Raw genomic sequence first — 18,036 nt, forward strand, 5'->3', positions numbered from 1 at the left:
GTAGGTATTTTTATTATGAGTAATGCTGAGAAGTAGAAATCAGATAAGTAACATTTTCAAGAGCTGCTTAATTATTCTACTAAAAGCAGAATTATTAAATTGTCTGGGTCAAGAAATCTTTTTATGTATCATTGCAAGTAGTGTACGTGGTCCTTCATATATCATAAATAATTTTTTTCTTCCTCATATTCTTCGAATGGGATGCCAGCATAATGATGTGGCATCTATAGAGGAGTTGAAGTTTGACAGGTTGATTTCATTATATACATGGTTGCTCTGGAGTTTTGTAAATGAATTTAGCATAAGGTCATCCTGCCAGTTTAGGATGGCCTCTCCATTTGTAGAAGCAGGTTATTTATAAAGATGCCCTGTTGCTGCCTCCTGATAAATAATTATGGAAAGGGTAATTAGCCATTAGACAGTTGGGAGGTGGAAAGAGAAACTAGTTTTCTTTCTGAATGTGTTATTTAGATCCAAGAGAAAGGAGACTGGTCTGTTTATAAGCATCACCCAAAACTTAATGGCTTCAAACAATGACAGCATCTGTTTAGCTCGTGAATCTGTACTTTGGGTGAGGGATAGTGAGGATATCTCATCTCTACTGCACTCAGATTCATTTGAAGTAGCTCAATGCTCCTGGAGGCTAGAGTCATCTGTTGGCACCTCTCATGTCTGGTGAGTGATGGTGGCTGTTGGCAGAGACTATGACTGGAGTACCTACATATAGCCTCTCTTCCACAAACCAGCCTTTCAAAGGCAAGTGTCCTGAGAAAGAGATAAGCTAGAAACCATTTCTTCTCTTGTTACCTGGTCTTTGAAGCCATGTAGTGTCTCTTTTGCCAGCTCTGTCAGACAGACACAAAGGCTTCTCTAGTTATAAGAGGAAGGCAAATAGACACCAGCTCTTGATAGGGTGTGGCAAGATTCTGAAGAGAGTGTGGGGCCAGAATATTGCTGTGGCCATTTTTGGAAAATCCAGTCTATCCCAGTGACCATGTAAGTAATGTCTCATGTAAGTAATTAGAGAAGCCAATAATGGATGTTGGCCTAACATAGCCTTAAAAGCAACTTTGCCTCACAAGGAGAGGAAATTTGGAGAGATAAAGCAATACGAGAGTGAGAATAAGTGCCATTCTGGGGAAGCATTCTACTTCATTCTAGTTGGATATGAAGTATTTATATCTGTAGAACTTAGTAGCAAATCATCTAAAATGTAGCTTGTATCCTGGAACACACAAGGAGGTGACCCTGCTTTTTAGAACCTACTCAGGATGTCTCCCATTAGATATCACCTTTTTGGGCCAGGGATTTAGCTCAGTGGTTTTGCTGCCTGCTGCGCAAGCTCAAGGACCCAAGTTCAATCCCCAGTTCCAAAAAAAAAAAGAGATATCACCTTTTCATCAAGGACACTTTAACTGTACCTGGCCCTACCATGGTTTAAACCTGTCCTACATCCAGTTGTAAATCTGAAAATAAGTGAAAGTTTGAAAACTGGGAGAGTTTATGAAGTAGGTAAATGTGTATGTGGTCCTGGGCTGCCTTAAAAAAAAGTATTGATATAATTAACATGTAACAAGCTGCATAGATTTTGTGTGTGTGTGTGTGTGTGTGTGTGTGTGTGTGTGTGTGTGTGTCAGGGATCGAACTCGGGACCTTGCGCTCGGGAGGCAGGCGCCAGAACCACTGAGCTAAATCCCCGGGCAAGCTGCATAGATTTAAAGTTTACAGTTTGAAAACTTCTGACATTTAGGCACCTGTGAGACTATCACCACAGATGACAAACATGTCAACACAAAAATTTCCTTGTGCCCTCTGTGCTCCCTCGATCCTGCTTCTTAGCCCTCATCTCCAGGCAATCATGAGTCTGTTGTCACTGTTTGTACTTTTTGTAATTGTATATAAGTGGAAATCATAGGGTTTGAAACAATTGGAAGGATTCTGGCTTCTTAGCATAATTATTTTGAGATTCAGTCATGTTGTTTATGTAAATAGTTCACCTCCCTCCCCTTTTTGCTGTGTTGAGAATTGAGAATGGAATCCAAGGCCTGATGTGTACTAAGCAAGTGCTTTGCTTCTGAGTTATATCCCCAGCCCCCATTTTCCTTTTTGTTCTGGATAGTAGTCCATGTTACATATTTAGCAATAATTTATCTGTTTAGCCGTTGGAGGACATTTGGGTGTTTACAGTTACTGCTTACTCTGAGTAAGACTCCTGTGAATTTTCACATGCAAGTGCTTATATGGTATCTTCATCAATTTGGGCTGTTATAACAAAGTACCATAGACTAGGTGGCTTATAAACAAAGGAGATTTATTTCTCACAGTTCTGGAGACTGGAATTCTGAGGTGAGGGTGCTAGATAGTTGGGTTCTTGTACAGGCCATCTCCAAGGTTACAGGCTGCCATCTTCTTGTATCCTCACACAGTAGAAAACATATAGTGAGAAAGCTGTCTGGCATTTTTTTTACCCCCAGACATGGGCTTAAGCAATCCTCTCACCTCACCTCAGCCTCCCAAGTAATCGGGACTCCAGGCATGTGCCGCCACACCTGGCCCAGGATCCTTTTTATAAGTGCGCCACTCTTTTGACTTAGTCATCTCCCAGAACCATACCTAATACTATCACCTTGGAGGTAGGATTTCAATGTATGAATGGGGATGGAAGGGTGGGTTTAAACAGGAACATTCAGTCTATTGCATATCTAAGTGCTTGTCCAAAAAGTGAAATGGCTGAATCATGTGGTAGATATTGTTTAACATTTCAGGAAGCTGCCAAATTGTCTTCCAAAGCAGCCGTACCATTTTTCTTTCCCAGTAGTAGTGTGGAAGAATTCTAGTTCCTTCACATCCTCACCAGGTCCGAATGGGTAGCCTCTATCTAGCCTTTCAAAAGACGTGAAATAGAATTAAAGCATTTTTAAATTTTCAACTGCTTAGTAACTAATGATAATTGAAAATCTTTCCATATTTTATTTCGCCACTGTTTATCTTTTTTAGTGAATTTTCTGTTCAGATCTTTGCTTATTTGGTTATTTCAGGTTGTTTCTTTTATTAAGTTTTGAGATTTCTTTACATATTCTGAGTTCAAGTCTTTTGAAATATATGATTTGTAGATATTTCCTTACAATGTATAACTTGTCTTCTTACTGTCTTAACACTATCTTTTGAAACACATACATTCTTAATTTAATAACATCAATTTATAAAATTTTTTCTCTTAGGGAGCATGTATACTTTTGGTATTGTATAGAAGAAATGTTTGAATAATCCAGTATCACAAAGGTTTTCTCCTAAAAATTTGTATATTGGAGCTGGGTATGGTGACATGCTTGTAATCCCAGCACTCAGAAGGCTGAGGCAGAAGGATTGCCGTGAGTTGGAGGCCAGCCTGGACTACATAAAGCAAGACCCTGTCTCAAAAAAACTTAAAAATGTATATTGTATCTGTGCTCCATATTGAGATATATATATACGGTGTTAGGTGAACTTTGTAACCTGTGGACTGTTGTCTAAGTTGGGGAGGATTGCGTGTGATAGAACGATTTAAGAGCAGCTTGAATATGGCATGGTCACATTGAGGTATACGAGATGCCCCATAATACAGAGAAAGACTGAGCGGAAAGGAAGAGGACCTGTGTTCCCCAAGAGAAGGATGTTTCATGAGAGTCAGTGATGGTTGCTCTAGAAAGGAGAGAAGAGAAAGAACAACAGATTTGAAATAGAGACATTTTAGTAGATTGCAGATAAATGAATATTTGCATCCCTCTTGTTATAATGCACCATGCTTTTCATCTTGGCACTCACCTTCCCACCCCCCACCTCCACCCTCATCCCTGTACTGGAGATTGAACCAAGGGCCTTGTACGTGCTAGGCAGGTGCTCCACCACTGAGCTACATGCCCAGTCCTTTTATTTTTATTTATTTATTTTGAAACAAGGGTCTTACTGAGTTGCCCAGGCTGGCTTTTTGAACTTGAGATCTTCCTGCCTCAATCTCCCAGGTCTGACTTCATCTTGGCACTCTTGAGAGAAAATTGTGGAAAAAATAAAGCTGTAATTTTGTAAGGCTAGCTCTAAGACCTGCAGGCCCCAAGTAGGGCAAGGTGCTGCTCTTGGCCTTGGTGTCAAATGACGGTGATTTCTTAAGTTTGTGCCTTCTGTGGCAGGAGGCTCTCTCACTGTAAGCATCTTTGTAATACTCTCATTCAAGCATCTCTACTTCTGAAAAAAAATTTTTTTGGTCTAAATAAATTCTGAAATAATATTTAATACTTCTTGTGACAGAGAGGTAGTTAAATATAGGAGGAATATCATGCAATCCAGAACATGTCCTTTGTCCTCAGGACCTTTAAAAATTATTTCTGAAACATAATATTATTTCCAGGCCTTTTCCTGGGAATAATTTAACCTGTTTTTTTTTTTTTATGACTCATTTATCATTGCAAACACTCATTTACTATCTTATGTAGAAATTCAGTATTGTGTGACCTCTATACTTCTGCCATCATATTCATGATGGCCCCAAATTCTCTATATTTGGCTGTTTTATAGCCCCCCCCCCAAAAAAAACCCAAAACAAGAAAAGCCATTAACCATCTCACATGTAAAATAAAACCAGGAAAACTACAAATCAGGTCAGGAGTCAAGTGTCATGCACAGGACTGCCACAGTGGAGCAGAGGCTCCTCTTTGGGCTGTGGTGATGGTTCCATTGGTCATGTTTTCCAGTGGTGGTCCAAAGGGAAGTGATTGTGGCTCCTGTTAATCATTTGTTGCACTACAGGAAAAGTAAACCATTGAGTTTGTGACTCTGGAGAGAAGTACAAAGAGGGTTGACACCACAGGTATGTTACGTTTTTTAGAGATTTTTGTCATTTTCCCACTGCCAAAATGAAACCTGGTAGGTATAGAAGCTAATATACTGACAAACTTAAGGAAACACTTCAGTTCCTGCTATAAGCAATAAAATAGGTTCATCGTAAGGTGAGCTTGCTATATTGAACATCTTTTTCCTGAAATCCTCCCCAAGCTCCTATAAGACCACAGGCATTTCATGTCCAGGCTACCTGTACTCAAATGGTATAGGGGTCCTAGGTCAGAGTAAATGCATTACCTCCAATTTCAGAAGTGGAGAGTGCTATTGGTTGTCCTTCTAGACTCCTGTGTCACCTTGATGCACATCAGATGTTTTATAGGGTTCCAAGAGAATGAGCCTCCTCTGAAATGTAAATACAAGACACTGATTCTTTATCCAAAACATGCACAGGCTATGCATTGGTCCAAATCTTGCTCTGTATTGAATTAAGAATATACTGTGGTCTTTAGGATATATCCAACCTCTCTCTATATTGAAGCTTTCAGATTCTCTGGGCTCTGGATTTCTTCTACTTTCCCTCAGAATTTTCTTATGCCAGAATATATTCAGCAAATCCCTGCTGAGAGCCTGAAGAGTATACTGGGCTTTCTCTCTAGCCCTTGTCAAGATTAAGCCCAACCTTGAAGAGCCTAAGAGGAAAGTAGAGTTACCTAAACATATTTTGTTACAGTACACACTGTGAAGACCCCATAACAGAGGTTTCTGTGGCTCCTCTCAGAGCCACCCAATTTTTTTCTCTAGCCAGACAGCAGAGTCTCTTGAGGTTTAGGGTATTAACTAGAGAAGAGGGACTGGAGAGCCAACATGGCTGTCTTTAGTACTGGGAGGCCTCTCCTGGAGCAGGGGAGCAGTCTTGTCCTATATTTTAGAAGGTGGAATCAGCCCTGCCTCTTGAAGACAAGCAAGGGAAGGCAGGAGAAGAAAGCAGATTTTGTTGAGCTCTGGCCAGAGGAGCTATGTATGCAAACAACCCTATAGATATTGTCTTATTAAATCCTTATCCTGGTGTTTTCCATTTGCCTATGAGAAAAGAGAGGTATTTATGACCTTATTATGCTCAAGGACCTTTTAGCTAGTACCAAGTGGCACCAACATCTCAGGCCCAGTGCATGTGCCTCTGAAACCCATGGTTGCTCCTACTTTTTCCTCTGGGTTTCAGTGATGATCTGCTGAGAGCTAGTTTTTAAATCCTTGTAAAACTTTCCCAAGACTTAAGTGAACTTAAGAGCAGTCAGCTTTTGAAGAGTTACTTCCTGTAACCAGAAGGTTCTAGCATGAGCTGAAGAGCCTTCTTGAAGCAAGCATTTGAACAGGGTTTCCACATGAGCCTGGCTGGTTACATTGGGTGGCCTGCTAGCCCTGCACCACCTAGATTTTACATCTAGCATTTGCAGACTCTGAACACAAGATTGATGACTATTGTCCTGAGGATAAATTGAAGATGCCCTCCAAGGATGTTTTGAAATGCCTAGTTTTCTTCCCTTCAAACATGCCTATTCTCTTAGGGATTGGGAAAGCTGTCAGGGGTTAGGTCAGGTCATGATTTTTGCACCCTTGCACTCTTTTCCTCCTTCACCCAAGCCCTTCCCCAGAGCACACACCAGAGTGAATGTTGCCTGAGGTTCATTTAGTTGAAATTACATTATAATGAGTAATAACCCCTGCCAAAGTTAAACTAAATCTGTGGAAATGTTAACTAGAAAACACAGAACTGTAATCCTAAAGCCACTAATAAAACTACTCACAAATGCTCCAAGTTCATTAATCAGCTGTGACCCAGCCAGAAGCTCTCACCCAACAACCCTCTCTTCCTGGGGTCAGTTTCCTGAGTTCCAGAAAGCAGACATCATGGTTACTGTGTACTCCTCTGTGAAAAGTCAAGTCTCCCTTTGCAGGGGCTTGTGGGAAACAAGGGAACATGAATCCTCTTAGGGTGACATTTGCTGACCTATTCTCAGATGTCCCCTCAAAATAATTTGACTTTAAAAAGTTATAACATGGGGCACGGGAGCTGGGGATGTGGTTCGGTGGTGCCACACCTGCCTGGCAAGCGCAAGGTCCTGAGCTTGATCCTTGTTGGAGGTGGGGGGTAATAGCACCAAAAAAGAAAATAAGTTTAAAAAATTATAGCACATTAAATCTAAACCATATCATTCTTAGTTTATTTTTTTTTAGAGCTCCAATGTATTTGAAGTCATGCTAGAAGTGTGCTTGTGGCTTTGAGACAATTGAGCAACATCATTGTGTTTGAATATGGCTGTTCTCTCGGAATCAGGGACAGCTTCCCTTTTTTGGGGGTTTGAAACAGCAGTTCACAGAAGATGATGTATCAGGTTCCTTCTGAGGTACCAGAGGTGGTCAGTTTTTCCTAGTGGTGAAGGAAACTGAATAGCCTGCCTCCTACCCATAGCTGCTTGTTTGTTCTTAAGAAGTAACTTCTTGGAGGCTAAGATGTAGAGCAGTAGTAGAATGCTTGTCTAGCATGCAGGAGGCCCTGGGTTTGATCCCCAACACCACCCCCTCCTCCCAAAAAAGGAAAAATTTTAAACAAAGCATAATAAATTCCCATAATAAAAACCTCTTCATGAATCATCTGAATTTAAACAATATATAACTTCTCAGTAAACACTCCAGGGTAACTTAGTTGCTATGATCTCTACCTTATGTGTAGAATTACTGGGCGTAGGCTACTTCAGAACATCTGCCGCCTTTTTTTTTAATGGTAAAACACATGTAGTTACTATTATCCATGTTTAAATCTAGTTTAGTGGCATAAAGTACCTTCACAATGTTATGCATCTATCACCACCACCTAGCTCCATAACTTCACCACCCCATCCTACCCTCCCCGCACCTCCCCACTCCACACACTCCCACACACACACACACACATACCACCTACCCACCCATGGGAACTATGGAAACCTACACAGTAAGCAGTCACTTCCCTTTTCGTTCTGTCAGGTCCGACAACAACTAATATACTTTCTGTCTCTGGATTTGACTTTTCAAGATTCTTTCTTTCCCTCCTTCCTTTCTTTTGCTGTGCTAGTTATTGAACCTAAGTGCTCCTGCATGATAAGCAAGCTCTCTGCCAGTAAGCCACACCTCCAGCCCTTTTAATCTTTGTATTTTGAGATAGGTTTTCATTAAATTGCCCAAGCTGAGCTTGATCTAGTGATCCTCCTGCCTCAGCTTCCAGACTAGCTGTTATTACAGGCATGTACCACCAGCCCCAGCTTCTAGATATTTCATATAAATGAAATCATATAATATGTGCCTTTTGTGTCTTTCACTTACCATAAAGTTTCAAGATTTTTCCATGTTCTAACATATGTCAGTACTCCATTTCTTTCTGTGGCTGAAAAATATTCCATTGTATAGATATACCTCATTTTTATCCATTGGAGGACATTTAGGTTGTTTCCCCCTTTTGACTATTGGGACTAATGCTTCTTTAATCATTCTTGTGCGTGTTTGATCACTTGTGTTTGGTTCCTTTAGATGTATGCCTAGGAGTGTAATTGCTGGGTCATATAGATCATATGGTTACTTATTGAGGAACTGACACTCTTCCTCATTGGCCACATAATTTTACATTCCCACTGGAAGCATATGAGGATTCTGATTTCCTCTCCACAGTCACCAATACTTGTTATTCCTTCACCTTTATATGTGTGTGGGGGAGATGATGATAGATAGATAGATAGATAGATAGACAGACAGACAGATAGAGATGGGGATTGAATCCAGGGCCTTGTGCATGCTAAGCACCTGCTATACCATGATCTACATTCTCAACTTACCTTCCCTTTTTTTTTTATTTTTAATTTTTTAGTAATAACTATTGTAAGGGCCAGGGATTTTGGCTCAGTGGTGCTGCACCTGCCTCACAAGCACAAGGTCCTGAGTTCAATCTCCAGTACAGGAAAAAAAAAAATCATTGTAATGAATGTGAAGTAGCATTTCATTGTCATTTCTTATTGCGTTTCTCTAATGATTAGGGGTGTTGAGAATCTTTTCATGTGCTTGTTGGACATTTATATATCATCTTTAGAAAATGTTTATTCAAGTCCTTTGTCCATTTTACATTGGGCAGTTGGAGTACGTGTCTTTCCGTTGTTGAATTGCACAATTGTTTGTCACGAGAATAGTAAAATGACCCTCAGCTGCAGGTCATCAGCACAGGGTCCTGCAACTCCTCTGCTATCTGGATGATTCTGAAGCAAAGCCCAGCCTTTTTTTTTTCTTTTGGTACTGGGGATTGAATTCAGGACTTTGGATTTTCGAGGCAGGCCCAGTGCCACTGAGCTAAATCCCCGGCCCAACCCCAGCCTTTTAAAACCCCTTTTTCTTTCTTAGCCAGGTGTGGTATCACGTGCCTATAATCCCAGCACTCTGGGATTAGGCACAGGAGGATCACAAGTTCAAGTCCTGCCTGGGGAACTTAGTGACTTAGTGAGACTCTGTCTTAAAGTAAAAAATAAGGGTCAGGGATTTAGCTCAGTGGTTCTGTTGCCTGCCTCACAAGCGCAAGGACCAGAGTTCAATCCCTGGTACCAATAAATAAATAAATAAATAAATGGATAAATGAATGAATGAATGAATGGTAACGATGTCACTTGGTGTGAAGATTTAATCCCCAGTATTACCCACCCCCCACCCTTTCTTTTTTCCTTGCAGTTTCTTTTTGAAGGAATGGGGTCATACATCCTTTTAAACCTCCAGATTTTAGATTCTGCTGATTATATTCCCATGGTGCTGTCTCTGGTATAAACTGGTAGATAGAAATGGTGGGTAGACCCGATTCCAGTCATATTTCGGCAGAAGCTCCTCTATTGTAGAGTTGTGTGTGTCCCTGCAGTAGAACTGGCTGCCTGTTTCTGTGTTGACACTGTCTGCTGCTAATTGTTATCAACTATTTTTACTAACTAGTGCCCTTCTGACTCTTGTCAGTCACTCCATCGATCCTCTTTACAGAGAAACTCTTGTCAGCTATTTGCTTACCTTGGCACACGGTTTGGTCAGCAGAGTCCCATAAAGTGCTTAATTTTTTTTTCCCTTGATTTCCCAGCACACAGGCTTCCAAACTGAGCTATGTGTGCATAACATCATCATGAACTCACAATTTCACATTTTAGACATTCCTGTCCCATGTGCTTAGCACCCATCCTTGGTGTTAGGGTCAGTGCTAGCAGTCCAGCCTCTGGCTGTACATTCAAGTCACCTGAAAAGAGATCTTTAAGGAAAATGGTACTCAGACCCACTTTGGCTGGTTGGATCAGCCTCACTCGAGTGGAGCTGAGCACAGGAAAACTTAACAACATTTGGCAGGTGATTTTGATGCATTGAAGATTGAATGTCCTTATTAAAGCTCCTCCCACCAGGACACAGGGTGCAGGTTTTCAGAGCCACTTTGGCTGTCTCTGGCTACCTGGCCTGGCCTTTTCCTTCTCTTTATCACAGCTTCATGATGGACCTCCCTTCCCCTGACCTGAAGCAGAGGTTGGCTCAGCTTCAGGAAGGAGACAGTGTGGCAGTCCCCACGGTAACACCAAGTAGGCACCTGTTCATCTCTTCCCAGGCCTCTAGGCCTGTGTTTAACAGCACAACTGAGAGAGATAAAGACTATCTTGGTTATTTTTTCCTCTTGTTTGTTTATTTGTTTATTGGTACTTGGGATAGATCTCGGGACCTTGCACTTGCAAGGCAGGCACCGGAACCACTGAGCTAAATCCCTGGCCCTTTTTTCCTTTTTTTAAACCATAACCCTCTGCTATACCATACATACAAGTATCCACTCTGCCTCACTAAGGCTCCCATTAGCCTCAAAAATCTTTCTCTTGGGCTGGGGATTAGCTCAGTGGTTCCAGCGCCTGCCTCGAAAGCGCAAGGACCCAAGTTCGATCCCCGGTACCAAAAAAAAAAAAATCTTTCTCTTGGTGTGAGGGTGGGTGCATAGGCAGGGGTTTAATTAGCAATTCATTCCTCCCCGAAGATTTCCTTCATGCTCAGCACCGTGAAGCTGGTTCTCTGATGGCTTTGCTGTGTCCCACAACCTGCTGTCCACAGATCGAATGGGCCTGAGGAAGTGAATGATTGATGAATCATGCCCTTTGGCTTCTTGCTTTATGCCCATAAAAATGGCATTTCCTTAAATAGACCAGAACCTTAATAGCTATTTAAAGAGTAGTGTTATCTGGGAGTGTATTTTATGGCCCTTAAACTTCATACAACTTAAAACATTTTCAGGTATTTTGTGACATATTTTTACTCTTTTTATGGCGGTGTGTATAATTGCTTGCCTTTCATATCTCACGCCTCAATTCTCAGTATATACAACAGAGTGTTGAGACAGGGCCCACTTGAACACCTAGACGGAGGACAAATCCTTACAGTGGTTGAGGAGTAGATGGGGCAGCCTTCTAGCCCAAAGAATCCCCTTAGGAAATACTCAACCAGGCCCTCAGAGGCACACCCACAGTGTCACAGGCAATCTTACAGGTCTAAGTTGACTTTATGAGGGTGAAAAGAACATCAGATGGCACTGTGAAGCAGTCCACATCTGTCCCCATCACATTCCAGTTGATCTGTCCTGAATGAAAAGATGCGCGCTTTTAGGAGAAAATGGGGCAGAGCTCAGCTCCTTGCTGAGGCTTTTTGGAATGTTTGTTGTGGCCTGCATCATATCTTGTTTTTGTGGGCCCCAGTCCAGTTATAGAAATAGCTTGTAGAGTAGAAAAGCCTTAAAATGACCTGAAAACTAAATGCAAAAATGTATATTCATCACTAAGGAACTTGAATAATTACTAGTGAGTTTCTTTTGTCTCTTATTTTAAAAAGAAAAATGTTTCCTTCTTAGAGATATTGACACTATGGCCTGCGAATAGTGAACAATAAAAGATCTTTCCATTACTATGCATTTTCCACTCCAAAAAAAGGTGAATTTGGCTTAAAGAAGAGTTTATTTTGAAGAGAACTGCTCGCCTGCAAGAATCTGGACATGAGATCCTCAGTGCTGCCACCCCTTCATTAATCTGCAGCTCAGAATTCCCTGCAAGGGAAATCCCTGGAAGATAGACTTGCCTTGTGTACTGAAAAAGACACTTTAAAAATAGAAATTACTCCCGAGTTCGATCCCAGGTACCGCCCCCCATAGAAATTACATTTCTAAATAACCTTTGTGAAATAAATGTGTTGTAAACAGGGTAGCTGTGAAAATTGTAGCACTGTTATAGGTCATTCACCTCTGTGCTGTGCTGGCTTCTGAAAAACTGATTTGTAGCTGTTCTGTCCTTAATTTGCTTTTTGCTCATTGTGGTTAATGCTGACCTTGTTGTGGCAAAGTGGAACAACTTAGTCTCACAGCCAAGTGCCACATCTCTGAGGCACAGTTTAGTGTTACAGCTGTGGGTCTCAGCTATCACAATTTGAAGACTCAAGAATCTGATGGTCACTTGAGGTGGAGAAAAACCTTTATTGGGGGTGGAGGCTCAAAGGAGTTTGTACTCTGAAGTCTGAGCACCTCGACAGAAACGAGAGCCTCCTTATATAGGGATCGACAGAGTAGGCAAGCATGCTCACTGAAGCAGTGGGGGCGGAGTTACAGAACACTCCTGAAACACATGCCTTTTGAGCATGCTCACTGAAGCAGGGCGGGTGGAGTTACAGAATGTTCCTGAAATGCAGTGGTCGAGCATGCTCCCAGAAGCGAAGAGGCCGAGTTACAGGACATTCCTGAAAGAGGCGGGGCTACCAACATTCCTGGGAGGGGTGGGACTAACAACATTTCTAAAAGGGGCGGGGCTTAACATTCCTAAGAGGTCAGGAAGTTCAGACAGAAAACATTTTGATACATTGGACAGGTCACTGCCAAGTGGCGCAAATTGCTCCATTTCTAGAACAAAACATTGGTGGGGGGGAACAGACGGACATGGAAGCCAGGCAAGGGTCTGTCTTACTGTATAGTATTGCTCTATCAACCTAAATGTTATTAACTTCAGGATTTTTTTTTTAAAGCCCTCGTAACTTTTCAGCAGCACTGATACATTGGTGACTCTTACTCTTTCTGGTGCTGGGGATGGAACCCAGGGTTTTGTGCAAGCTAAACAGGTGTTATACCACTGAGCTGTTACCCCCAGCCCGTCTCTTTCGAAAACTCTTCCTTTGCCTTCTGGTTCCTCTCCCCTCTCTCTGACCACCTGTGTCCTATTAAAAGCTTTTCTCCTTGGCATGGTATATGACTTGGAGGAGTTCCTTCCTTCCCATTACCCACTATATCTTCCTTAGGTGATCCCACCTGGGATGCTGATGACACCAAAGTTTATGTCTTCTTTTCATTTGCCTTTTCAGGAGTGCTGCACCCATGTGTAAGTGCCCTTGGGCCATCTCTGGTTGTTCTCAAGGTTACTTGGAGTTAATGCGTTCAAAACACACCTCATCAGCTTGACACCCCACCTTCAGTGAGCTCTACCTCCATGAAGGTCACCGTGGGTTCTGCCAGCAGAAGTCCAGTGCTGTCCTTGGCACTGCATGCTCTCCCTTCTCATATTCAGTCTGTCACCTTGGTTTGCCCTGCTCCCAAGCCCACATCTGTCTTGACCTCTGCAGTTGCTCCCTGAGTGTCCCTTCCCATTTTCATCTGCTTCTGTGGTTCCAGTCTGCACTTCCCTTTGAAGCCTTCAGTGTACTCTTGACTGTGTCAGTCCACCTGTTAGGCTGTATCTGCAAGACCATCCCTGAGAGTCAAGACCTGATCGCAGGGCCTGGTCCACATAAGGACAGAGTAGCCCTGGGTGAGGATTCACTGAATAGGCAAATGAATCCTCAGAAAAAGTAGTCTGTCCCCAGTCCTCTGGCCAGAAGGCTCAGCTTCCCTGTCTTCTCAAGTGCACAGCTGTGGCCATGTTAGTGTGAGAGTCCATACTTGGACCACAGACCTGAGGGTGTAACTATTTCCTGTTCTCTGCTACAAAGCTCTCCTTTACTATTAGTGGAAGAACATGGCTCTGGGCCTTTCAGTTTTGTGTTTCTATGCTGATCCTGTAAATATATACATACAGGAAGGCCACAGTTGACAAGCTGTGGCTTGTGGCATTTGAAGCACTCGCAGCAAACCATTGTAGAACACTTTTCCTACTGGTATGCTAAGTGCTTTAGGAGTTGGGATTTTAGACAGTTATTTTCATTCTTCATCCAAGCTTTAGACAGAGGAAGAAGGAAACCACATTTCAAAAGGCCAGTGACTGTGCTGCATACTTGACATGAAGGCAAGTGGAGGTTTACACAGGATGGTATTCAGTGGGACCAGTGACTGGCTATATGCCCAGAAGCAGAGCTCTAGAAAAGGGAAGACCAGCCAGGGACATCCAACAGTGCTGTTCCTTATTGTATCCATATGGGGTTGGGACCATCTGCCATCCAGCTCCTACCTTCTCTACAGTAATTAAATAAAACTTTATAGTTTTATTTGGGCCCCTCAGGTGTATAAAGCACAGCTCAATTCACAGGGGGCTGCTGACTCGTCCTCTTGAGTGGGCCAGCGTTTTCACATTTACTGTACAGAAGCCCAAGACTACCAGGACTTACATACCCACAACATGTTGGGTCCACATCCCAACCTGCAAGCTGCATACTGGTTTTGAGTTGTTTTATTCCAAGGCTCAAAAATGAACTTTTCCTCAATTACCAAGAAAACCCAGAGTTAATACTTTATCTGGGGCTCATTGACAGGTAAAGTGGTCATACATTGCAGAGACCAGCAGTCTATCACTGATCTACATTGTGGTCCCTTACTCAGAAAGTTGCAAGAAGCTTAGCCCTGACCTCATGCTGGTGGGTATAGCACTCTCAGGCCATTCTGTGTGGTCCAGGCAGGGAACAGAGGAGTAAAGGAAATGCTGGGGTGCCAGCTCTGGTGGTCACCTGCAGAGGCACGATATGGGCCCCAGGATCTTCTGTCCATCCCTTCTCCCCCAGCAGCCTATAGCCTACTTGCAGTTGAAGTTTGGGAAGAAGTGATAGCTGCTGTGGGAGATCTTCACTGGGTAAGGAAGAGAGAAGCCCTTTTCTCTAGTGACAAAGTATGATTTTTTTATACCTTTTTGTGCATTTCTTCTCCAAGATATTTACTGATATCTTCTCCAAGATATTGCCATTCTGTGATAACTCAATAATGAGGAATACAGAGGAAAGCTGGGATGGGTGGTTCCCATCTTCCTCTCTGCCTTTTCTAGCACTATACTTTTTGGCCTCAGAGAAGCAGCCCTGTTGTTTGCAGAACTGTGCGTATACAGCAGACCTTTTGGTAATGGATTTTTCAGTCCTAAACAGTGAAATAACTAGTGAGATCATGGCCAGAAGACCTGCTCTCAAGATGTAGCTTCCCCTCAGGAAGCACTCCTATTTCAAGGCCTGACTCTTCCCCACAGGGCCTTTGAGTTGGGGTAGGAGACAGAGGCACAAGTGGCTATTTAGGGTTCACTTGGGCTTACTATTTAATGGCCTCAGAGTTCTTGGCCCCCAATTTACACCTTAACACTGTCCCTAGTGAGTGCCTTCTTAGGTTTGGGCTTTATTTTGATCTGAAATGTCATGTACAACCATTAATTGCCCCTTCCCTGGAGCCTCAGGAGCCGTGCTGTCCTTCTATTTCAGGACATTGCGTGTGTCCTGGATGTGTCTCCTCTTCCTAGAGGACCTAGGTGGGTGCAGGAGCAGCAGCTCCTCCCCGGCTGAGGTGGGGTCTTTCTGGAGGAAGCAAGGCCAGGAAGGCCCAGGTCCCACAGCCAGGCAGCCAAGACACAGGAGCTTCTGCTGTGAGGCACGGTGAGGCCAGGCACGTCCACAGCCCTACCAGAGCTGCTTCTCTTTCAGGGAGCAGAAGGGGCAGCTGCGGCAGGAAGAGGAGGTTTATCTTCCTCCAGAAATGAATGTGACCTCGAGAGAAATGCTGACGTTGACCTCGCACAGAGCTCCACATGTTATTAAAAAGCTTCCTGCCCTGCTGCAACAAAGCTAATGTCTTTGGCTCTTTTATCAGCCACTTAGTCATAAGGACCATTTAGAGTCCTAGAAGGAGTTGGGAGGCTACACGAAGCCCATCTCCCCAGAACAGCTGATTGCCAGGCCTAGACTGGCCTGGCCTGGCCTGATGCTCACCAGTTATATAGACACATCCTCACAACTCTGAGCCTCAGTCTGTGTCAACCCCACCTGCTCCTTTTCTCTGAGCCATGGGTACCCCATCTTGGTATAAGAAATAGCAGTTTGAGCTGGGCCTGGTGATACACACCTGTAATCCCAGCACTGTGGGAAGCTGAGGCAAGAGAATCACAAGTTCAAGCCTGGCCAAGACAACTTAACAAGACCCTGTCTCAGGACTTTAAAAAGGGCTGGTGATGTAGCTCAATGCAAAGGCCCTGCTTTCGAGTCCTAGTACCTCAAAAAAGAAAAGAAAAAGTTTTTAAAGAGGTATTGGGAAAACTGTTCTTGTTTAGTTTGTAGCATTTATATAAAGTGTGTGAATTTCCAAAATTTAAATGCATAGTTTCATTTTCATTTTCAAAAGAATTCTTGCAAATAAGGGTAAAGATTACATACCAGCTAAGTGGCCATATAGTAAAATATGTTATTTGCATATATACAAATACTTTTGATTTACACATGAAATAAGGGACCCCTTAAAGTTGTGATGAACCTCAGAAGTGACAGGGAGTACACAGCCCAGCGTTAAAATTGTTTTTATAACTGTGAATGGGTGGTGGTGGAAACTGCAGTGGTTATCTGTGGGCCATGATGCTGAGGCCTGACCAGGCTCTCCTTTGCTTTTTGCCATTGCTGTACGTCAGTATCTCAAGTGGGATAATGTCTTTGTGTACTCATGCTCTGAGATACATGCTAACTTCACGGATCTTTTAAGTACTTGAGCAAACAGTGGGGAATGAGTTGCATTTTAATAAATGATGCTTTAAACCTAATTGATTGTCACCCACATCCTGCAGTCTGTGCTCTTACCACAGCCAGGCATAGGAGAGGCCAACCTCAGTAGCCTGGAGGCTTCTTAGTATATGGAGCAACTTATACTTCACGTCACAAGCCCAGGTGTAACATGTGGGGCAGTAGTATGCACGTGGTGGTAGGAAGAGGGGATGCATAACAGGTCCAGATGTGGACACCAGACCTTGGGACATAGCCTTCCAACATGCTTTGGTCCCTCCAGAGCTCACCTTGCCCAAGAATTGATTTTGTTTTGGAGGCCACATGTTGTTAGAGGCTCTGCCCTCCTTAACACCTCCACAGAGGATCATATTGTGTGCTGCTTTAACTGTTTGTCTTCTTTCCCTCAGAATATTGACATCACAAACTTCAGCAGCAGCTGGAATGATGGGCTGGCCTTCTGCGCACTCCTGCATACATATCTTCCAGCCCACATTCCATATCAAGAACTGAATAGCCAAGATAAGGTAAGACAGGCCACAGGACCCCTGGTCCTCTCACAGAGCGAGGGCTTGAGAACCAGGGCTAGCACCTTCCATCAGTGGGTCACATACCACAGTGTGGGCTCAGGACTGCTCCCTTCTGGCTCAACCTCATTCTGAGGTTGGTCACTTGTGCTCAGCCAGCTGGACCCCAACCCACCCTGTGAGGAATATTTGATTGGTTCAAAATTCTTCACATGACATCATTCCCAGGGGGTGACATCATTCCTTCCACTGTGACAACATTTAGACCAAGGGCTTCAAGAATAGACAGGAAGAGCTATTTATGCCATGAATGGTCAGGTCAGTATTGTCCAGAAAATGCCAGCTTCCTGTTACCTCTGGACCAAGACTTTCACTCACAGCCCACCAAGCATTGTGGGTCTCAGAACTGACGAGAAACACCAACCCTGTGCAGGCGCAAGCCATGATTTGGGGTATCACATCCAGGGAGCTCCTCAGGGTCAGGGGACAGGCTCAGGTCCCCTGCCCTGGTCCCCCACCTCTCACCATGGCTGTCCCTGGCCCTATAGACAACCCTTGAAGATCCTCACAGGGAGAAAACCCTTTTGGTAGATGTGTGTCAACATCAGGGGTAACTGATGGTCTGCATGCTGGAAGTGAACCTCTGAGTGAGGAAAGCACCAGTGTGACAGCTGTACAACTGGCTGGAGAAGAGGGT

At 43.3% G+C, this 18,036-nt stretch overlaps 1 protein-coding gene across 3 annotated transcripts in view; it reads left to right on the plus strand.

Annotated features, from left to right (window-relative positions):
- The window catches only part of Specc1l (sperm antigen with calponin homology and coiled-coil domains 1 like), a 150,100-nt gene that overhangs the window by 127,184 nt on the left and 4,880 nt on the right, over positions 1 to 18,036 (plus strand). For all 3 annotated transcript variants that reach the window (XM_004843538.3, XM_004843540.3, XM_004843539.3), the window contains one exon: positions 17,223 to 17,339. In XM_004843538.3, the coding sequence (XP_004843595.1) occupies positions 17,223 to 17,339 (117 nt within the window). The remainder of the gene's footprint in view (positions 1 to 17,222; positions 17,340 to 18,036) is intronic.

This window comes from Heterocephalus glaber, unplaced genomic scaffold, assembly GCF_053883595.1.
Source record: "Heterocephalus glaber isolate CG9 unplaced genomic scaffold, H.glaber_assembly_v1.0 deba00001687, whole genome shotgun sequence".
In the NCBI taxonomy this organism is placed as follows: Eukaryota; Metazoa; Chordata; class Mammalia; order Rodentia; family Bathyergidae; genus Heterocephalus; species Heterocephalus glaber.